The sequence below is a fragment of the Piliocolobus tephrosceles genome, chromosome 7 (genome assembly GCF_002776525.5).
Source record: "Piliocolobus tephrosceles isolate RC106 chromosome 7, ASM277652v3, whole genome shotgun sequence".
Lineage (NCBI taxonomy): Eukaryota > Metazoa > Chordata > Mammalia > Primates > Cercopithecidae > Piliocolobus > Piliocolobus tephrosceles.
The window spans coordinates 17,097,655-17,117,193 of record NC_045440.1 but is presented as its reverse complement, the minus strand read 5'-3'; the positions used below and the strand labels follow the sequence as shown (position 1 = coordinate 17,117,193).

Genomic DNA, 19,539 nt, shown 5'->3' with positions numbered 1-19,539 from the left:
CCTCCCAAAGTGCTAGGATTACAGGCATGAGCCACTGCGCCTGGCCCATTCCCCAGTAGTATATTCCTTGATTGCTTGGGTCCAAAAGCAACTTCATGGCTAATGGCATTACTTTCACTAATTGCACAAATTTGAAGCCATTGATAAAAGCATCTAACAATGTTAACATCCATTGTAAAATACCCTCAAGAAGCCAGAAATCCTAACCTGTCAGTTCATTTTTCCAGGTACTTCATGGTTGTGGTTTGTGTTGTAGGGATGGTGGATGTGGCCCAAGAGTATTGGGTTTTGTTCCTCACTTTCCACTGCCCTGCTGTTCCTTGGTCCTTTTTAGTTTGTGTTTTGTTTCCTTGAGACAGGGTCTTGCTTTGTCCCCCAGGCTGAAGTGCGGTGGTGTGATCATACCTCATTGTAGCCTTTAATTCCTGGACTCAAGCGATTCTCCCTGCTCAGCCTCCTGAGTAGCTGGGTAAACTGCCGGTTACAGGCATGTGCCACCACACCTGGATATTTTTTAAATTTTTTTTAGAGATGGGGTCTCACCATATTGCCCAGGCTTTTCTTTAACTCCTAGGCTCAAGCAATCCTCCCACCACGACCTCCCAAAGTGCTGGGATTATAGCTGTGAGCCACCATTCCCTTCTCTTTTTGAGGGCTCTGTTGTATACTCACATAGCTCCAGAATGAATACTCAAACTTCAGCATGCCTAAGAATCACCTGGAGGAGTCAAGTCAAAACGCAGCTTCTGCAGCTCCATTCCTAAGAATCTGATTCAATCTAGCAATCAGCAGTTTATCCACAAACACCCCAGGTAACCCATTGCAGCTTGGCCCTAGACCAACAGAAATACTGTGTCTCCTATGTTGTCTTTCTCAAGTGCACGACACAGGACAATTCTTGGATCACTTGTGTCTGTGGTGAGGCCGATAAACTCTGTCAGGGCACCAGGGAACAACCTGGTGTTCCCCAAGAGGTTGTTGACCAAATGGGTCCTAGAAGTCTGGAAGAATTATTTCCTTAAAAAATATAGATACAGGTATAGATAGATAGAATATAGATACAGATATAGATATAATATTTGATATTATATATTTAAATATATGAATCATAAATTGACAAGTTGTAGTTGTATATATTTATGGGATACAAAGTGATGTTATGAAGTGAAATAAGGAAATAAGCTGGGCATAAAAGGGCAGATACTGCATGTTCTCACGTGTATGTGGGCTCTGAAACAATTGAACTTATAAAAGCAGAAAGCAGAATAGTGGTTACCAGAGACTGGAGTCGGGGAAATGGGGAGATGATGGTCAGAGGGTACAGAGCCTCAGGTGGACAAGAGGAATAAGTTGTTTCTTTCTTTTTTTGTTTTCTTTTTTGAGTGCTATTGCAGAGCACCGTGAATATAATTTTAATAATAGTGTATTCTATATTTCAAAATCACTGAGAGTAAATTTCAAATGTTGCTACCACAAAATACAAAAAGTATTTGAGGTGATGGATGTGTTAAATGGAAAAATAACGGAGTTCCTCAAAAAAACTAATAAAATAACCACTTGTAATATCCCTCTGTAAACAATTCCTTTCTGAGAAGTTTATTCCTTTCACCTTTCAACGAATAGTTTGTGTCTTTGAATATTCATTAAAAATAGTTTGTTTCTTTGTAAAAGCTAAAAAGGTATAATGGGAACTTTTTCACATTGCAGGTAGTATGAGTATCCTGACAATGCTTTAGTTTAAATAATGGAGATCTTCTGAAATAAAAATCCAGATACTGTGTCAGTTTCTCTAGTGTTTCTTCACCTATTGACTGCCCTCAGGACCTCCCTGAAGCTGGGATGTAAGAATTTCTCAGTGGAAAGTCAGGCAGTTAATGCATCTTGTCTTGTCAGGACATTTTGAGGAATGACTTTATGGTAATTGACAGGAGTATTAAGCACCCATATAATGTATTTTACTTTCTGATCTCATTTTAAATTAAAATTTAAAATATGATGGAAAAAATTTATCAAGACGAGAGATAGTATTGTCTGAGAAGTGATGTGAAATTTTTTGCTAAATTTATATTTTCAGGATCTTATGTTCACTTTGGTGCCCCTCTTTACCTTGATCTTACAGACATGTGTTTTGTAGATGCTCTTAGCTCGGTTTATGGACAGTTCTTCATAATGTTCATCTGTTAACAGCCAGGGATGAAATGCTTGGTGTCATCTGGTCATGATTTATGTCCACACAGAACCAAAAGCTTTCCACTGGGTGATCTGGCTTCTGATTTTCTTTGTGATATGAAACGCATGATCATTTGTTTGGAGATGTTTAGCTTTGATGAAATTTAGGTGGGCCATGTATTTCCTTACAGAAATGAATGCAGTGATTATATTATTTTCAATATTTCATGTGCTATTTTAGTGTAAATCACAACATGGATTTCATGAGTTTCAGAATGTTTATATTTGCCTAGGAGATTATTTTTTTTCTGCATACATGTAGGTTGGGTAAATGATTAATACTGTGTAAGTAGAAAATAATATTGGTTTAATTTGTTTGATCACTCATATAACTCCTTGGAAGAGAAGAAAACTAGAACTATATTCTTATCTTAGTCAAAAGCAATCTTTTGCCTGTCTTATTTGTAAGGTGCAGTTCTAGGTATTACACGTTTCACTGAAATACACAGTAGCCGCCAAGAGATCACTTTCAAGTTAAGGGAAATAGAGATATAGCAAACTAAGGTGAGAAGACACTTCTCGTGATTCCCACCTTAAAATTACATTTAGCACCTGTTTTTCTCTTTGTCAAAGTGACAAGTTACATTTTCTAAAAATATAGAGTGGGTTTCATTTTGTTTCAGAAGTTAGTGGAACTTCTGAAATGACCAAAGATACCGTGATGTTTTCAAAGCAGATTTAGGTGACTGAGGCTGATGCTTATGGAATTTCTTTGTAGGACTTCTTCTTAACCTTTTCCAAGATTTCAGGGTTTTTGTTTGTTTGTTTGTTTGTTTATTTGTTTTTTTTTTTTTTGAGGTTTCCAAGTTTATAAGCATTCAGGAAAAATATTTATTGAACATTTTGTGGGAGCCTGTAGTCTCTGCTTTGCATAGTACTTATTTTTATTGTTTTCTGTATCCGACCCGCCTCCATGTTTTTGAGAAAGAAATAGAGGAGCATTTATGAATGTTATTTATTCAGTCTGGTTGATTTCCTCTTAGGGATCCTGATTATACTGGGCTGACTTTTAAAGCTCTCTGTAGTCTTCAGCTTTTCCTCATGTGACCCGACTTAAATCCCCAAGTGCTCTCCCAACGTGGAGAGCTCCATCCTCCTGTTAAGAATCTGGAGTCTGTAGCCAGTAAGATGTATTCAAAGGATTAACAAGGTTTTTATTTTTTAAATGCAAATATTTATACTATCTGCTTCATTTGTGAATTGTAAACATTATCAGAAGCACATGAATCTGAGGAAGGCAAAAAACGTCAGGAACAGGTAGGTGGAAAGGCGAGATGAAGTCTTGAATCACTGGTTTATTGTTTGCTGTCCAAGGCCTCCCGTCTTCTCAGTGTGTCATTACTGATTGTGAGATGGTGGGAAAGGCGGAGGATATGCTGTGAACTCATAATAGTCGGTTGTTAATTTTCTTTCAGAGTCTGTCATTGAAGGTCTCTAGCTCTTTAGTTACTGCTGTCTTAGTGAAGGTGTGTGAAGAAGACTTGATCCTTCTATCCTACTTTGGTTTTATGGGAGGCTTTATTACAAATGAGTGTTTACCATCCTAGCTTTCCAGCTCCCAGCTTTCTCCATCACACTTCAAAAATAATAATAATAATAATAAAAATAAAGCTGCTACCACCATTGGTAAGAAGCTCTGGGGTATTATGAATTCAGAACTTTGCCCAGGACAGGCATGGTTCCTAGGAGGGGAATAGAATCTTCCCATTTGATCAGAAGACAACTAAAATGGGTCCCACATGACGTTTACCAAAGGAAGATTCGTTTGAGCCTGTTAAAGGCGTGCTTTCTTGTCTTTCCTCTGTCTTCACGTGTGTGTCGATGGAAGCCAGCTCGTGCCACTGTGGCTCTTCTCTGGGTCCCCCGCCACCCCACATGGCTGCTGTGCCCTGACTCCATGTCTGGAGGAGCAGCAGAACCCCGGCTTAGCCTTGTCCCAGGGGAGCGTGTTTTCACACTGGAAATGGACAGAGTGAAGAGAGCAGCTGGTGGGAAAATGAGAATGGACCTCCAAAGGCTTTTGAAAAGGCCATGAATTCAGCTCTTGGTCTTGTGCTCACACAATTAAAAACAAGCTGGCAGCGAGGCTTGCTTTTTGCCCACGTCTTTCTTCCTTAAGCTGGTGGTCCATTTCCTGCTTTACCCTTTGGTTTCCATGCTGTTTCTAACCTTCACAAATTAAAGAGGGGGCCTTTCAGCTTCATGGTTTGTCTCCTGGCTGTTTTGGGCTTCTCTCTACTCTTGAGAGGCTTTCTGTCCCAGTTTTACTTTTTTACTTGGTGTAGTTATTGACTTTTGGAATATCTATCCAGTCAGTCTGTGAGGGGACGAGGGAGTGGTTGTAGGGAATACGTGGGCCATCCCCTTCATCCCAAGCACGAGTGTCTTCCCCATTTGTCTGTGTGTGTGTGTCTGTGTGTGTATGTATGTGTCTCTGTGTGTGTCTGTTATGTATGTCTGTGTGTGTGTGTCAGTGTGTGTGTGTCTGTGTTTCTGTGTCTCTGTGTATGTGTGTGTGTTTCTGTGTGTCTGTGTGTGTCTGTGTGTTTGTGTGTGTGTCTGTGTGTGTGTGTGTCTGTCTGTGTGTCTGTGTGTGTGTTTGTGTGTGTCTGTGTGTGTGTCTGTGTGTGTCTGTGTGTGTGTGTGTGTGTGTGTCTGAAATGCCCTAGCTGACCTGTGAGCAGCTACACTCCGATAACAGTAAGCACAGCTAATGTTGAGGTCTTGGATCTAGAGAATATTTTTTATTGAAAGGAACTGGTTGTGTTTTAAAATGGCTCATTTTAGGGCAGATGGAAAACATAAGAGAAGCATGAAGCATCTGTGGCGTAAGAAAGTAAAGAAATGCTCAGAGAGGCCGGGCGCGGTGGCTCAAGCCTGTAATCCCAGCACTTTGGGAGGCCGAGACGGGCGGATCACGAGATCAGGAGATCGAGACCATCCTGGCTAACACGGTGAAACCCCGTCTCTACTAAAAAATACAAAGAACTAGCTGGGCGAGGTGGCGGGCGCCTGTAGTCCCAGCTACTCGGGAGGCTGAGGCAGGAGAATGGCATAAACCTTGGAGGCGGAGCTTGCAGTGAGCTGAGATCCGGCCACTACACTCCAGCCTGGGCGACAGAGCGAGACTCCGTCTCAAAAAAAAAAAAAAAAGAAATGCTCAGAGAATAATGGGGACATGTCAAAAGACACAGAAGCCAACTTGAAGAGGCTTCTATCGGTCCCAACTGGGCAACTGGAACACTGAAATAAAAAAGCAATAAATTCAGCCTGTTCTGATAAAAATAAATAAAATTATAAATTGAAAGTTTGATGTGAAACAAGATATTTACATAGTTCCTAAGTGCCTTTCCACAGCATAATAATTAGTTACTAAGAGAAAAAGTTTAAGCTGACTTAAACTTTATTTATTTATTTATTTTGAGACGGAGTCTCACTCTGTCGCCCAGACTGGAGTGCAGTGGCTCAATCTTGGCTCACTGCAACCTCCACCTCCTGGGATCAAGTGATTCTCCTGCCTCAACCTCCCAAGTAGCTGGGATTATGGGCATGCGCCACAACACCTGGCTAATTTTTGTATTTTTAGTAGAGATGGGGGTTTCACCATGTTGGCCAGGCTGGTCTCAAAAACACCTGACCTCAGGTCATCTGCCCACCTTGGCCTCCCAGCGTGCTGGGCCCGCCTTGGCCTCCCAGAGTGCTGGGGTTACAGGCGTGAGCCACCACTCCCGGCCGACTTAAATTTTTTAAGTCAACTTAAAAAGGTTTCTCGGTGGAGGAACCTGGCAGATCAAAGCGAATGTGATCTGTAATTGGACAAATTGAAATCATGTGCCACTGATAGGGTGCAAAGAGAAGAACAGCATCGTGAAACATGAAGATAAGCCCAAGTTGAAGAACATTCTGTAAAATAACTGGCCTGTGGCTTTCAAAACCACCAGTCATGAAGGTTAAGGAGTACAATGTGATATAGTATTGGGGTGTTAGAGCCCAGGGGCAGCTCTGAGCCTCACTGTAGGAGGATCTGGTTGAGTTATTTACTAGGAGAGTCCTGACTTAATTTTGCTGGTTTTTCTTCTTGGTCTGGCTACTTTCCCCGGTGAAAACGCTTCAGGTCTCCTGCTTCCAGGGTGAAGTATAGGGTGCCATAATTTCATTAGCTTGGTAAGTGAAGAAATTTAAGCATCTTAACGTCCAGCATACAAATTCCAGTTTCCACTATGGTATCTTTAACTTCAGTAGTTTCTGGTGTCCCCCAGGCCAGGGTGCTCTCTGAAAAATCTCTCTAGTTAATGAAACTGTTGTTTTACCTGAGTAGGGTAGGGGCTGTCGCCTAGTGCAGTAGGGGCAGGGATCTGAGGACTTAAGTGCTTGATGACCATTCCTTATGAATAGTCCTCTGTATCTAAGCCACTCCCTTTTCCTTCACTTCGAGAGTTTACCAGGCTCCCTTATTACCTTGTCCTTTGGATGTCTTGTGGGGTATATTGAATTGGTTCTTTGCTTTCCCCAGGTTTTCCTGTGGTCTCCTATGTCAGTTATTAGTAGATTATTTGCTTCAAAAACGTTGTCGTTTTTCTTATTCTATTTCCTGTGGGTTTGTGCTTTTATAAGAAAAATCTCTTTACTGTGCTTTTAGTAGTTTTGGATGAGAGCAAATGCAGATGTATAGATTAATTTTGCCATCTTACTCAGAAATAAACAACAGTGATTTTTTAAACTTTTTTTTTTCTTTTTACGTTGGATGTCTCCCTTCCCCGTAAACCTGATAGAGAACCTGCATCTTTAAAACAGAAATGGAGCTACTGTGGTTGCAAAAGTGGTGTGGGGTTGAGTAAACAAGAGTCTTTTTCACCATGCCTCCGTTTGTTGATCTTTGCAGCCACCCTGTCTGTATACCCAGGCAGCTTCTTTGAATCTTAGGATTCTCATGTACACAGCTGGGAGAACCACTGGATCAGAGTATTATACTTCATTATTTTTGGCTAGAATGAATGATTCACCTCCTTTTACAACTTTACGTGTCTTCAAACTCGCATTCCCCCTGAGTGGGCTGGTGCAAGGATATACCTTCTCATCCAGACCCTTTTGCTTATTAAAAGGGAATAGCGGGAGGCTGAGGCAGGAGAATGGTGTGAACCTGGGAGGCGGAGCTTGCAGTGAGCGGAGATCGTGCCACTGCGCTCCAGCCTGGGCGACAGAGCGAGACTCCGTCTCAGGGGAAAAAAAAAAAAAAAGGAATAGCAGGGGGTTGTTACCTGTCATCCTGGAGAATTTTCCTTTTGCCCTCCAATCTTTAGCCTTTCCTAAAGTAGGAGTTAACTAGGCTGCTGTAATAAAGTAACATAAACGGAGTGGCTGAAACAATAGAAATTAATATTGTTACAGTTCTAGAGAGTAGAGATTTGAGATCAAAGCATTGGAAGGGTTGCTTTATTCTGAGGCCTCTCTCTTTGTCTTGCAGATGGCCACCTTCTCCCTGTGTCTTCACATGGTCTTTTCTCTGTGTGTGTCTGCCCTCATCTTTTCATATGAGTACATCAGTCATGTTAAGTTAGGACACACTCTACTGGTTTCATTTTAACCAAATTATCTCTTAAAAGACCTTATCCCCAAATACAGTTACATTTGAGGTCCTGGGAGTTAGGACTTCAACATACGAATTTTGGGGGAACACAGTTCAGCCCGTAACACCTAACTGTTGCCCTTTGCAGCGCTAGCCTTGAGCTTCTTGTCCCTGCCTGCACTTGAGTTGTGCGTGGCACCCTGCTTGCATGGGCCTGGCTTCTGCCGGGCGATGGGAGCAGATGGGATTGAACAGGAGCAAGTGCAGAGTGTGACTGTTGGAATCAAGTGTTAGTTTTGAGTGAGTCATGAAATAATATTTTATAGTCTTTAGTGTTTAATTTTTTCTTTATAATACTCACTGGCTGACTTGGAGGCTTTCGGATTCTCTCAAAATCATACTGAAGTTGAAATAATTAAGGAAACGAAGGAGCACGCCACCTTTCTCAAACTCTACTCTTAACCTTTTTCTCCCTCCTGCCTCCTCTGGCCCCATCATTCCCTTCCCAAATCAACTGAAAACCACTTGTACTTCTAAAATTTGCCTGTAGCTTTCTGCTTTGTCTTTTTGATTTTTTTTTACAGCTAAACAATTAATTAAAAGAATCATTCTAGGCTGGGTGTGGCGGCTCATGCCTTTTGTAATCCCAGCACTTTGGGAGGCAGAGGTGGGCGGATCACCTGAGGTCAGAAGTTCCAGACCAACTTGGCCAACATGGTGAAACCCTTTCTCTACTAAAAATACAAAAATTAGCTGGGCATGGTGATGCGTGCCTGTAATCCCAGCAACTCTGGAGGCTGAGGCAGGAGAATCACTTGAACCCAGGAGGCGGAGATTGCAGTGAGCCAAGATTGCACCACTGCACTCCAGCCTGGGTGACAGAGCGAGACTCTGTCTGGAAAAAATAAAAAAATAAAAAAAAATAAAAAGTCATTCTACATCGGTAGTGTCTCTACCAAAAATACAAAAATTATCTGGGCCTGGTGAAGCATGCCTGTAATCCCAGCTACTCTGGAGGCTTAGGCAGGAGAAACTCTTGAATCTGGGAGGCAGAGGTTGCAGTGAGCCAAGATTGCACCGTTGCACTCCTGCCTGGGTGACAGAGTGAGACTCCGTCTCAAAAAAAAAAAAAAAATGTTATTCTGTATCAGTAGTGCTTATCTTGTGTCTAAAATTGGTAATTCTAATTGGTAACATGTTGCCAGTTGGATAATGTGAGTATACTTCTTTGTAAATGTGAAAAGCCGTACCAAATGTAAGGTTGAGATTTCGTTTGTCTCATCCGTTTAATGGTGGGCTTGCACCTTTAAATAGGGGGTCTGTTTTGGGGATCATGCCATTGTAATTTTATCACAAGGAAAAGATGTTACTGCTCCATAGTGAAGTGTCTGTGAAGCCGGTTCAGAAATGCGAAGAATCATGGTGCTTCAGAATTCAGAGAAACCTGAGAGATAAATTTGAGTAACACTTTATCAATTGGGAAGGTGAAGCTCAAACGTGAAGCATTTGTGTGAGACTGAGTGACACTATCAGAGCCGAGATTTAAGTTCAATCACCTGACCATCAGTCCATCTGCTAATGTTTCATATGCCATGCTTCTTAAGGAGATTTATGTTCCTAAAAACAACTGTGATAAAGCAAAAGAATATATTTTTTCTATTAGTAATGCCAAAGGAAATAATAGTCTGAATTACATGAGTCTTTCATTAATTTGATTGTTTTAACAATACAGTTTTCAAAGACCTGCATAAATTATTGGAGAGATCAGTAAAGATTTATAAGCGTTGCCATGGGAAGAGGATATATCGGTAGGGGCTCACAGCTTCAAGAATAACTAATTGTTTGGTAAGAATAACCCACCAGTGCAGGTGGAGCTGAGAAACCAAAGCAGAAGGCAGACAGGTCCAGGCTGTTGTTACAGGGTGATTTTATTGGGGAACTGACAGAAGCGTGGTTTTGGGCAACTACAAGATGGGTGGATCTCCATGCCCTTATGCCCCAGACCCAGGGATTATATCCCATAGGGAAGGGGCCCACATGCTTCAGAGGGAATAGGCAGGAATTTGATCTAAGGGCAGGATTTACTGTAAGTATGTGCTGTTACGCAAGGAGCAGTAGATAAATTGGAAATCTCAGAGTCATTCCCAGAACTGGGGTTAATCAGAAGTCAACATGGCATATTAGCTTCCAAGACAGAGTTACTTTAGCCTCCACACAAATGCAAGCAGAATGAATTTTATATTATTTAGCAAGGTGGAGAATGTTAATGGAGCACTTTATTAAGCAGAGCCCTTTAGTGAATTTTACTTCTAGGTAGAGCAGCCCTTTTAAAACGAAGTTTCGCTTTTGTGATAGTCTGAATGTGCTTTGAACACTGCTTCAGTCTGAAGCCTTAGCGCCTTCAAGCTTTGCTCCTCAAAGCTGGTCTGTGCATCAGGGTCACCTGGGAACTTTTAGGAATGCAGAGTCCCAGGCCCCACCTTACCCTGCTCGGTTTATGTTTTAACAAGATTCCAGGTGATTCATGTATACAACAAAGTATGAAAACCATTGGTCTGGAGCAGTGGTTCACAAGAAAGAGGGTTCCTGGACCAGTAACATCAGCATCACCTGAAAAATTGTTAGAAAATGCAGATTCTCAGGCCCCACCTCAGACCTACGGAATCAGAAACTCTGGGATGGACCCCAGCAGTACGTGTTTTAATTGGTGCTGTAGCTGATGCTGATTCATGATAAATTTTGAGAACCACTCTAGGATAATGTGTTTCAAACAGTTTAGGTCATGCACAACCTTGAGAAATACACTTTTAATCATGACTGAGTACACACACTCACATGCATGTGTGACTTAGACGTTCCATGAAACAATGCTTATCTTACAATGTGTTTTCTGCTCTGGTATTTTTACTTTTATTCTATTAAATAGATATCTGTGTATAAACTTATTTATATGAAAATATAGTCATGAGCCGCTGAAGTGATTTTACAGCCACTAATGGGTCATGAGCTGCAGTTTGAGAAACAATAGTCTTGAGCTGGCCCCCCTTGATAGTCTGATAAAATTCTAGATCTTTTGTCAGAATAATGCATTTCAAATGCATACAATAATATAGATAGAATTGCCAAAGAAACCAATTTGGCTACCAAAATATTACACTTGTGGTATGATAATATATGTATCCCAGCTTCTCAGGAGGCTTAGGCAGGAGGATTGCTTGAGGCCAAGAGTTTGAGTCCAGTTGGGGCAATATGTCTAGATCCCATCTGTAAAAAAACCAAAAATGCCAAGTTTCTTTACTGATAACAAGATTTAATGGTGAGTCTAGTAAATATTATCATTTCAAACTAGGGATGAGTATAAGTATTTCAAGATATCTGCAGTAACTATTACATGATGTGAAAATGATTAATTTCTATTGATGACAAGTTATAGTTATTGCTACCAATACTCTGATTTGTTGCTTACATTTGTATTTGAAAACATGCTAAATTTCATCTCAAGGTAAATGCAAGTAAAGATGTAAATCACCCCCTCCCCAGCTTCATACTTCCAGAATTCTGTTGATGGGCACTTCCTTCCCGGTGGACCTGAGGTTAAAATTCCTTGCTCAAGGGGAACCTTACTTTAGAGAATAGTTCTTGGCCTTAAAGTTGAGATTCTAAGCAAAAATTTATCTTCTTGGAATTTCTTGAAACTTTTGCTTTATAGATCTTTTGCTTTATATATCTTTTCTTGTTTTCTATCACCCTTGTAATGGATTCCTTTATTAAAATGTTCTTTTCTGATGTTTTAGCGAGTCCTTGGGGGATCCCTTGGAAGCCCAAATGCAGGCTATTGATACTGTTTCTTCTGTAGTCTCCCCATTCTCAATACATGCCCCTGGTTGTTCAAGCCAGATCACTGGGAGTCATCCCCAGAGCCAAGAGTTCTAGATTTGGACTGCTTGGATGTGAATCTGGGATTCATATATCTTTGGAAAAATTGTTTAGCCTCTCATTGCCTCCTTTTTCCCACCTATGAGATGGGGATGACAGTAGCCCCCACCTCATAGAATTGTTCTGAGCATTAAATGAGATATTCCATGTATTACGTTAGAACAGTGCCTGGCATGGAGTAAGTGGTTAGTATCTATTATAATTATCCTTAATCTCTGCCTTTCGTTTTTTTTTTTCCCCCCTTTTCTCAGACAGAGTTTCGCTCTTGTCGCCAAGGCTGAAGTGCGGTGGCGCCATCTCGGCTCACTGCAACCTCCACCTCCCAGGTTCAAGTGATGCTCCTGCCTTAGCCTCCTGAGTAGCTGGGATCACAGGTGCATGGCACCACGCCTGACCAATTTTTGTATTTTTTAGTAGAGATGGGGTTTCGCCATGTTGGCCAGGCTGGTCTTGAACTCCTGACCTCAAGTGATCCACCCACTTCGGCCTCCCAAAGTGCTAAGATTAAAGGCATGAGCCACTGTGCCCAGCCCCTTTCCCTCATTCTTTAAATCCAGTTTATCAGAAAACTGTGTAATTCTTCCTACAAAATATATTTTAATTCATCCACTTTTGCCTGTTTCCTCCAAGCTTCCGTGTTCTCATTTGGATTTCTAGCTGTTTTTTTTTTTTTTTTTTTTGAGGCGGAGTCTCGCTCTGTTCCCCAGGCTGGAGTGCAGTGGCCGGATCTCAGCTCACTGCAAGCTCCGCCTCCTGGGTTTACGCCATTCTCCTGCCTCAGCCTCCCGAGTAGCTGGGACTACAGGCGCCCGCCACCTCGCTCGGCTAGTTTTTTGTATTTTTTAGTAGAGACGGGGTTTCACAGTGTTAGCCAGGATGGTCTCTATCTCCTGACCTCGTGATCCGCCCGTCTCGGCCTCCCAAAGTGCTGGGATTACAGGCTTAAGCCACCGCGCCCGGCCGGATTTCTAGCTGTTATCTCTGCTTCTAATTGTCTCACTCCAATTCATTTTCCATATAACACCCATATGATCTTTTAAAAGTGTAAATGAATCATCTTTTAAAATGCAAATGAATCACTGTATCCCATAAAACCCTTCAGTAGCTTCCCATCAAACCCATCAAACTGCTTCATCTTTTCCTTGACCTACACTCTTCATCCTGCAAGTCTTTAAACTTGCCCGCTCATCCTCTCTTCTGTGGCCACATTGGCCTTCTCTTAGTTATCTGAGTAACCTCATCCGTCCTTCCATTCCTTAAGGCCATGCGTATGGCCTTCCCGCCAATATGTCGCTGACCTTCCCTAGCCTGTCGTATTTCTCATCTCTGCAGGTGTTAGCTTCTCAGAGAGCTTTCCCTGACCACCTGCCTAAATTAGGGCACCTTAGGTGGCAGCCCCTTGGCTAGGTTCCTCTTTTAGTAGCCTGAAGCTCCCCAAACACATCACAAAATTAGTATTTCCTCTCTATAGGGGAAAAGGATAATTAACAACCTGTGATTATCAAACACATAACACCAAGAGGAGTATGCACCTTTTCAGACTGATACATTTGACACATTATGAACATTAAGCGATAGTGGAGCTCTTTTAAGAAATTGCTATCTGAATGTTGCGCACACTAGCTCTTTGTTGTTGTGTTGAAGAACAAAGTGGAGTCTGCCCCCTGAACCTGTCTCCAGTGGGGTGATGGAGTTGTGATAGGGTCTTCCTACTATTGTCAGTCATTTCTGCTCCAAAGCATAGAATAGAAATACTAACATTTCCCTCTTTGAAATAGTTACTTGGTTGCTGATAAAAACCATTCACGCTTCTCTCCCCCAAAGTGAATGGTCAGTCACTGTTCAGACATGAGAAAAGATGATGTCTCATAACCAGTGGGTAGAAACCAGTATGGGTGATATCTGTATCCTGGTTAATGTTTAGGTTGAGAGTAAAGAGGCAAAAGAAGGTCTCCCTGACTGGGCTAGGTCAAATTTCTTTGTGTCTTGAATTTTTTTTCCTTGCTACTTATTTTTAATTAGTCCTCAGCCGGAGAATAGAGGCACTCCTGGTTTTTGAGAGTTGCCTGAAACAGTGAGAAAGAATGTCTTAGGAGTTCAGAGTTAGAATGTACCATTTTCACCATCACCTTTGTAGTTCTTATTTCAAGTAAGGGACTTTAGGACCCTGGGACAGATGTTGAAATGTAGGACAGTCAGTATAAATGGGATGCCTGGCAGTTCTGTTCCATGCCCTGTTTGGCTGAATGGTGTTCCTGATTATTTAAAAATGTGATCTATTTTGGGGAAAGACTGTTTTTTTTTTTTTGTTGGTGTACTTTAACAGAAGCCACACAAAGAAATATTCTTGTTGTGGACTGTGGGTAATGATAATCACTTGGAAAATGATGTGTTTAAAAACAAAATACAGTTTACTTTCTTTTTTTTTTTTTGAGATGGATTCTTGCTCTGTCAGCCAGGCTGGAGTGCAGTGGTGCGATCTCGGCTCACTACAGCCTCTGCCTCCCCGGTTCAAGCGATTCTCTTGCCTCAGCCTCCTGAGTAGCTAATATTACAGGAACCACAAGGCCCAACTAAGTTTTGTATTTTTAGTAGAGTTGGGGTTTCACCATGTTGGTCAGGCTGGTCTTGAAATCCTGACATAGTGATCCACCCACTTTGACCTCTCAAAGTGCTGAGATTACAGGTGTGAGCTACCACGCCCAGCCAAAATATAGTTTTGTAATTGCGGAAAAGTAACGTTAATTTTAAAAAAACCAACCATAATTCAACCTCCCATTCAAGCCATCCTTTTTATTTTCCGCTGACTTCCCTATAGATGTTTATATGTATACATTTGTATATAGTTGTAATAATGCAGTGATAGTTTGTATTCTGATTCTTTTCATGTTGTATTTTTCAAGTTTCATTTTGAATGGTTAGATAGCATCAAGTACATATGTCATAATTACTTTACCAGTCTCATGTTGGATAATTTGTTTTATGATGTATTTTTTTACGGTGTATTTTAAATGTGTCTTTGTTTTGTTCTAATTTTGCAGGCAGAGACATTTGTTTGGGTGAACAATGCATCTGCACATTCCCAGAGTGTTGCTAAGGCCAAATATGAATTTTTATTTGGCAGAGCTGAAGGGAAAACTCCAGATACTAGTAAGTATTTCCTGATATCCCTCTCCCAGGTAAAAGATAAGAAGAGCTGTGATTTCAGAGTGATTTTTCTCCACCTGCATTACTTTCTTCTTACCTTTGTGAAACCTGCTTGCTCTAATTATTCATCAAAACAATCTTCCCAGGATGTAGAATCCACAAATATTTCATGTAATTCTTGTGGCCTCTTCTTGGTAATTTCAAGTCAGGTTCTTTGTTTGAAGAATTCTCAGCTTCTGATATTTGAAATTCCAAGAATTAACCAATTTTCCTAAGAGTTTTCCATAGTTGCCATTGTTATATATATTGACTAATGTATTTTTGGTGGTTTTGTTTTTTTTTTTTTTTTTGAGACAAAGTAGTGCTCTGTCATCCAGGCTGGCATGCAGTGGCATCATCCTAGCTTACTGCACCCTTAACCTCCAGGCGCAAATGATCCTTCTGCCTCAACCTCCCAAGTAGCTGGGACTACAGGCACATGCCACCACACCCGACTAATTAAAAAAAAACCTTTTTTTTTCTCCTTAAGATACAGGGTCTGGCTATGCTCCCCACGCTGGTCTCAAACTCCTGGCCTGAAGCCGTCCTCCTGCCTCAGCCCCACAAAGCATTGAGTTTACAGATGTGAGCCACCGTGCCCAGCCCTCGGTGCTTGTTTTTCACTAACAAAATATATTGTTAGGAAACATTTCCACAGTGATTTTCAGACACTGCAATCTTTACTTTGGAGGTTATTGTAGCTCTTGCTTATTTTTAATACTTTTTAGTATTGGCCTAATCTAGTCAGCAAACTTAGTATTCTGGAACTAGAAGCAACATTCTTCGATTTGAAACAGGTAAATTTAGAATAAATAGAACTATTACTAGTAACAATATTAGCTAACCTACTAGATTACTTACCATGTGTTAAGGCACTATGCTAATCATCACAATAACGATATATAAAAGTTGGTACTCTTATCCCCATTTTCCAGATGGGTGATCTGCAGTAATCTCCTCCCAATCACAATCACTCGCACAGCAGAGCCAGGAGTTTAATGCAAGTTTGTCTCACTGCAGAGCTCATCCTGTTAAGGCAATACTTTTTTGAAGACATTTTCCTAGAAGGAGGTACAAGATAAAAATGCAAATAGCTTTGTATAGAATTTCAAAACATTTAACTTTATCTATGGAAAACTGATGATAAAGGGGATATTAGCATATCTTGAGAGTTAGATTGGAAAAGGCTATTGCATGTGGTTAATATTCTCTGAGTTCTGGATCTAGACTTCTTGAATTTGAACCCTGGCCTTGTAACTTACAAACTGTATGACCTTGCAAAGTTATCCAACTTATTTGTGGCTCAGTTTTCTCATCTTTAAAATGCGATTGTAGTGACATATGTCTTAGAATTCTTTTGAGGATGAATTAAGTTTTCATTTATAAAGATCTTAGAGTCATGTCCCATCTCTACTAAAAATACAAAAAATTAGCCAGGCGTGGTGGCGAGCACCTGTAGTCCCAGCTACTCAGGAGGCTGAGGCAGGAGAATGGCGTGAACCCGGGAGGTGGAGCTTGCAGTGAGCCGAGATCACGCCACTGCACTTTAGCCTGGGCAACAGAGCGAGACTCCATCTCAAAAAAAAAAAAAAGATCTTAGAGTTATGCTTGATATGTAATAAGTGCTATAAAAGTGTTCGCTGCTATTAATTATTGTGATAACCATCACCATGGTCATCATATCCCTGACCTTTGAGGCTGATATTATAAGTGCAATCCTTACTTTTTTCAGCTCTATCATTATCTGACCCTGATTTTTGTTTTGGGAAGACCAAGAATCTGACTTAATACAGCTGTTGCTCAGTTGAAGAAAGCCAACTATCAACTACACATTTTTGACTCACATGTTAGATGGGATTATTTAATAACTCCACAGTATTTGAGGATACCAAGAAGGCAGTGGATATACAGCCATATAATAACTTCTTTTAGCTTAAAAAGTGAATATTTATTAGATATCTTAATAGTTGGGAACTCTTAGATACAGTAAAAAAACCAGCTAAATTATTTTTAAAAATCATTTGGCTTTTATCACAGTGTCCTAATTTAGAGGAGAATGTGTTTCATAGTATATCTCTTATACTTTACATGTATTGTAGCCATTTATGCTGTTTGTCATGTATCATAAATACCTAACTATTCTAGGCTTGAAGTTTGAGGTACCTAATCATCTGTTTACTCGTTCCCTGATGGGGATACTGATTATAGTTATCCCAAGGCTTTTAAAAACTCTGGCATTGGCCTGGCATGGTTGCTCACATCTCTAATCCCAACACTTTCAGAGGCCGAGACAGGTGGATCACCTGAGGTCAGGAGTTTGAGACCAGCCTGGCCAACATGGTGAAAGCCTGTCTCTACTAAAAATATACAAATTAGCTGGGCATGGTGATGTGTGCCTGTAATTCTAGCTGCTCGGGAGACTGAGGCACGAGAATTGTTTGAGCCCAGGAGGCAGAAGTTGCAGTGAGCCGAGATCATGCCACTGCACTTGGGCCTGGATGACTGAGTGAGACTCTGTCTCAAAAAGTAAACAAACAATTTAAAAAATAAAATAAAACTCCTTGGCAAAGACTTAACTTCGAATGTGACATTGTGATTTGTTTTGCTAATTAAGCTTTTTTTTTTGACTATAATAAAACTGATTTTTACTTAACTATGTAGAGATAATACCAAATGTCTGCATAGTTCTCTGCCTTATTGGTGAGTGAGTTTGGTTCTTCCTTACTCATGGGTTTTGAGTCGTTTTCCCTGTATCAGCAGCTCAGATATATCATAGCCGAGGCAAATCAAAATGACACTTTAAACCTTTTGTTTCTTATTTGCCTTGGTAAAAATGGTCGGTGGTAATTGCTGCTGGTGTGATGTTATTCTGTAGGTGTGAAAGGATGCATGCATTATTGAACAAATAACATTTAATGAGCACCTATGCACAGGTTACTTGTGTTTGGCACATTGAAGGTGCAAAGACATGGAAGATGTGGTTCTTACTCATAAGTTGCTTATTCTTTAGCTAAGGAGAAACAATATGTCTCCAAATGACTAGCAAGAAAGAATGATCCCTTTCAGTTCGTCTGGTGATGACTCCATGGAGGAGGTGGAAGTTGAACTCGGTCTTGAAGGATGACTATAATTCTGAATAGTAGAATTTTGCAGGAAGAGCATTTCAAATGGAAGAAATGGCATAAGCAGGAAACAGAAATTGTTTGAGGAGCTGGGGGAGAGTAGCCCGGTTGGTCTGCAGACATCATCATTGAGAGATAAATTCAGAAAGATTACCGTTTAGAAGAGGGCCATATCATGTAGTGCCTCCTTAGGCAAGGTGAAGACTTTACAGACTTTTAAAAATAAGTAGGTGAGGAAAATGAGCTCCAGAGGTATTAAAGAACATGCCTAAAGGCACATAGCTGAGATGCTAGAATCCGGTTAAGAATCCAGTCTCTCTGAGGGCTATGAGAAGTCTCACCTTCAGTGCAGCCCTCTTACTAGGTACAGCAGGCCAGTAATTGGAAGTTATTTGATGTAATGAGGTAAGATAGGCACCTTCATGGGTTACTCAGTTGTTTGGAGAGTTGTAGAACTTCATAAATGGTCCTAAACTTGCTTTTTAGAATTTGTGTGGGTTTTTGGAACTCTCTGACTGTAATTACTCCTCACAGCTGTCTGTGCCTGGAATAAAGCTGTATCCTATTCCTCCCACTTTACTGAATGCAGGGTGCCTCTGGCAGCAGCAGCGGAGCCTGGGGCCCAGCCTATGACAGGTGCCTGTGGACAGGTCGCTGAGCCTCCTCAGTTTCTTCATCTGAAAAATAGGGATAATGGTAGTAACTTCTTCATAGAGTTGTAGTGGAAATTGAATGAGATTGTGAATACACAGCTCAAGGTTTGGCACATGGTACCCAGTCAGTGTTTAGCTGTTAGGAAACTAGTTTATATATTAAAGTAGCAGAATCTTTATGTTGGAAGAAATAGTAGAAGTTCTTTTGCATTTTATAGCTGAGGAAACTGAGGACTCAAGAGAATGAATTAATTAGCCCCAAACTTGTTGGTAGGTTTGAGACCATGATCCAGGTTCCTTGGTTCTGCATCATGTTGGAAATGTGACATCATCTGTTCCTGTGGAAAAAGCAACTCTCAGGTTGGAAAGATGTAAAAGTCACCTCACCCCGCTCTCCTGAAATATGCTATAAATGTGCTGTGTTAGAATGGCAACCAGGATCAGAATAAACAGGCTCTGAGGGAGGCCTTCGGGGACTTTTCTGTTGGGGAAGATACTTGATGACTAGTGGAGGAAGGAGGAGAACTGTTTTTACATTGCCTCCCTGCTGCCATCACCTGAACTGTTCGGAGCCCATCATTAAAAGAAAAGAGTTGGGTAGGGCTAGTAGGAAAGCCATAGGAAATGTGTTATAATTTTAAGGTTCTAGAGTGATTGTATAGTGACAGCTCACTCAGCTGCTTGGAAGCCTCTGAAAGACATACCAAAATTGTATTAAAATATTAGTTTTCTTTTAGTTGGAACTCATTCTAAATCATATTGTCTAAGCAAATTTTCTCTTTATGGTGATTTATGGTCAGAAGTATGAATAGATAAGGTGCTTGCTGGACTTAGATGTAAATGGATT

The 19,539-nt window shown here is 40.9% G+C and overlaps 1 protein-coding gene across 1 annotated transcript in view; it reads left to right on the top strand.

The window, feature by feature from the left end:
• Positions 1–19,539, top strand: part of PSD3 (pleckstrin and Sec7 domain containing 3) — a 483,052-nt gene that overhangs the window by 65,054 nt on the left and 398,459 nt on the right. Inside the window, exon 2 of the mRNA XM_023216635.2 lies at positions 14,773–14,881. Within this exon, the coding sequence (XP_023072403.1) occupies positions 14,773–14,881 (109 nt within the window). The remainder of the gene's footprint in view (positions 1–14,772; positions 14,882–19,539) is intronic.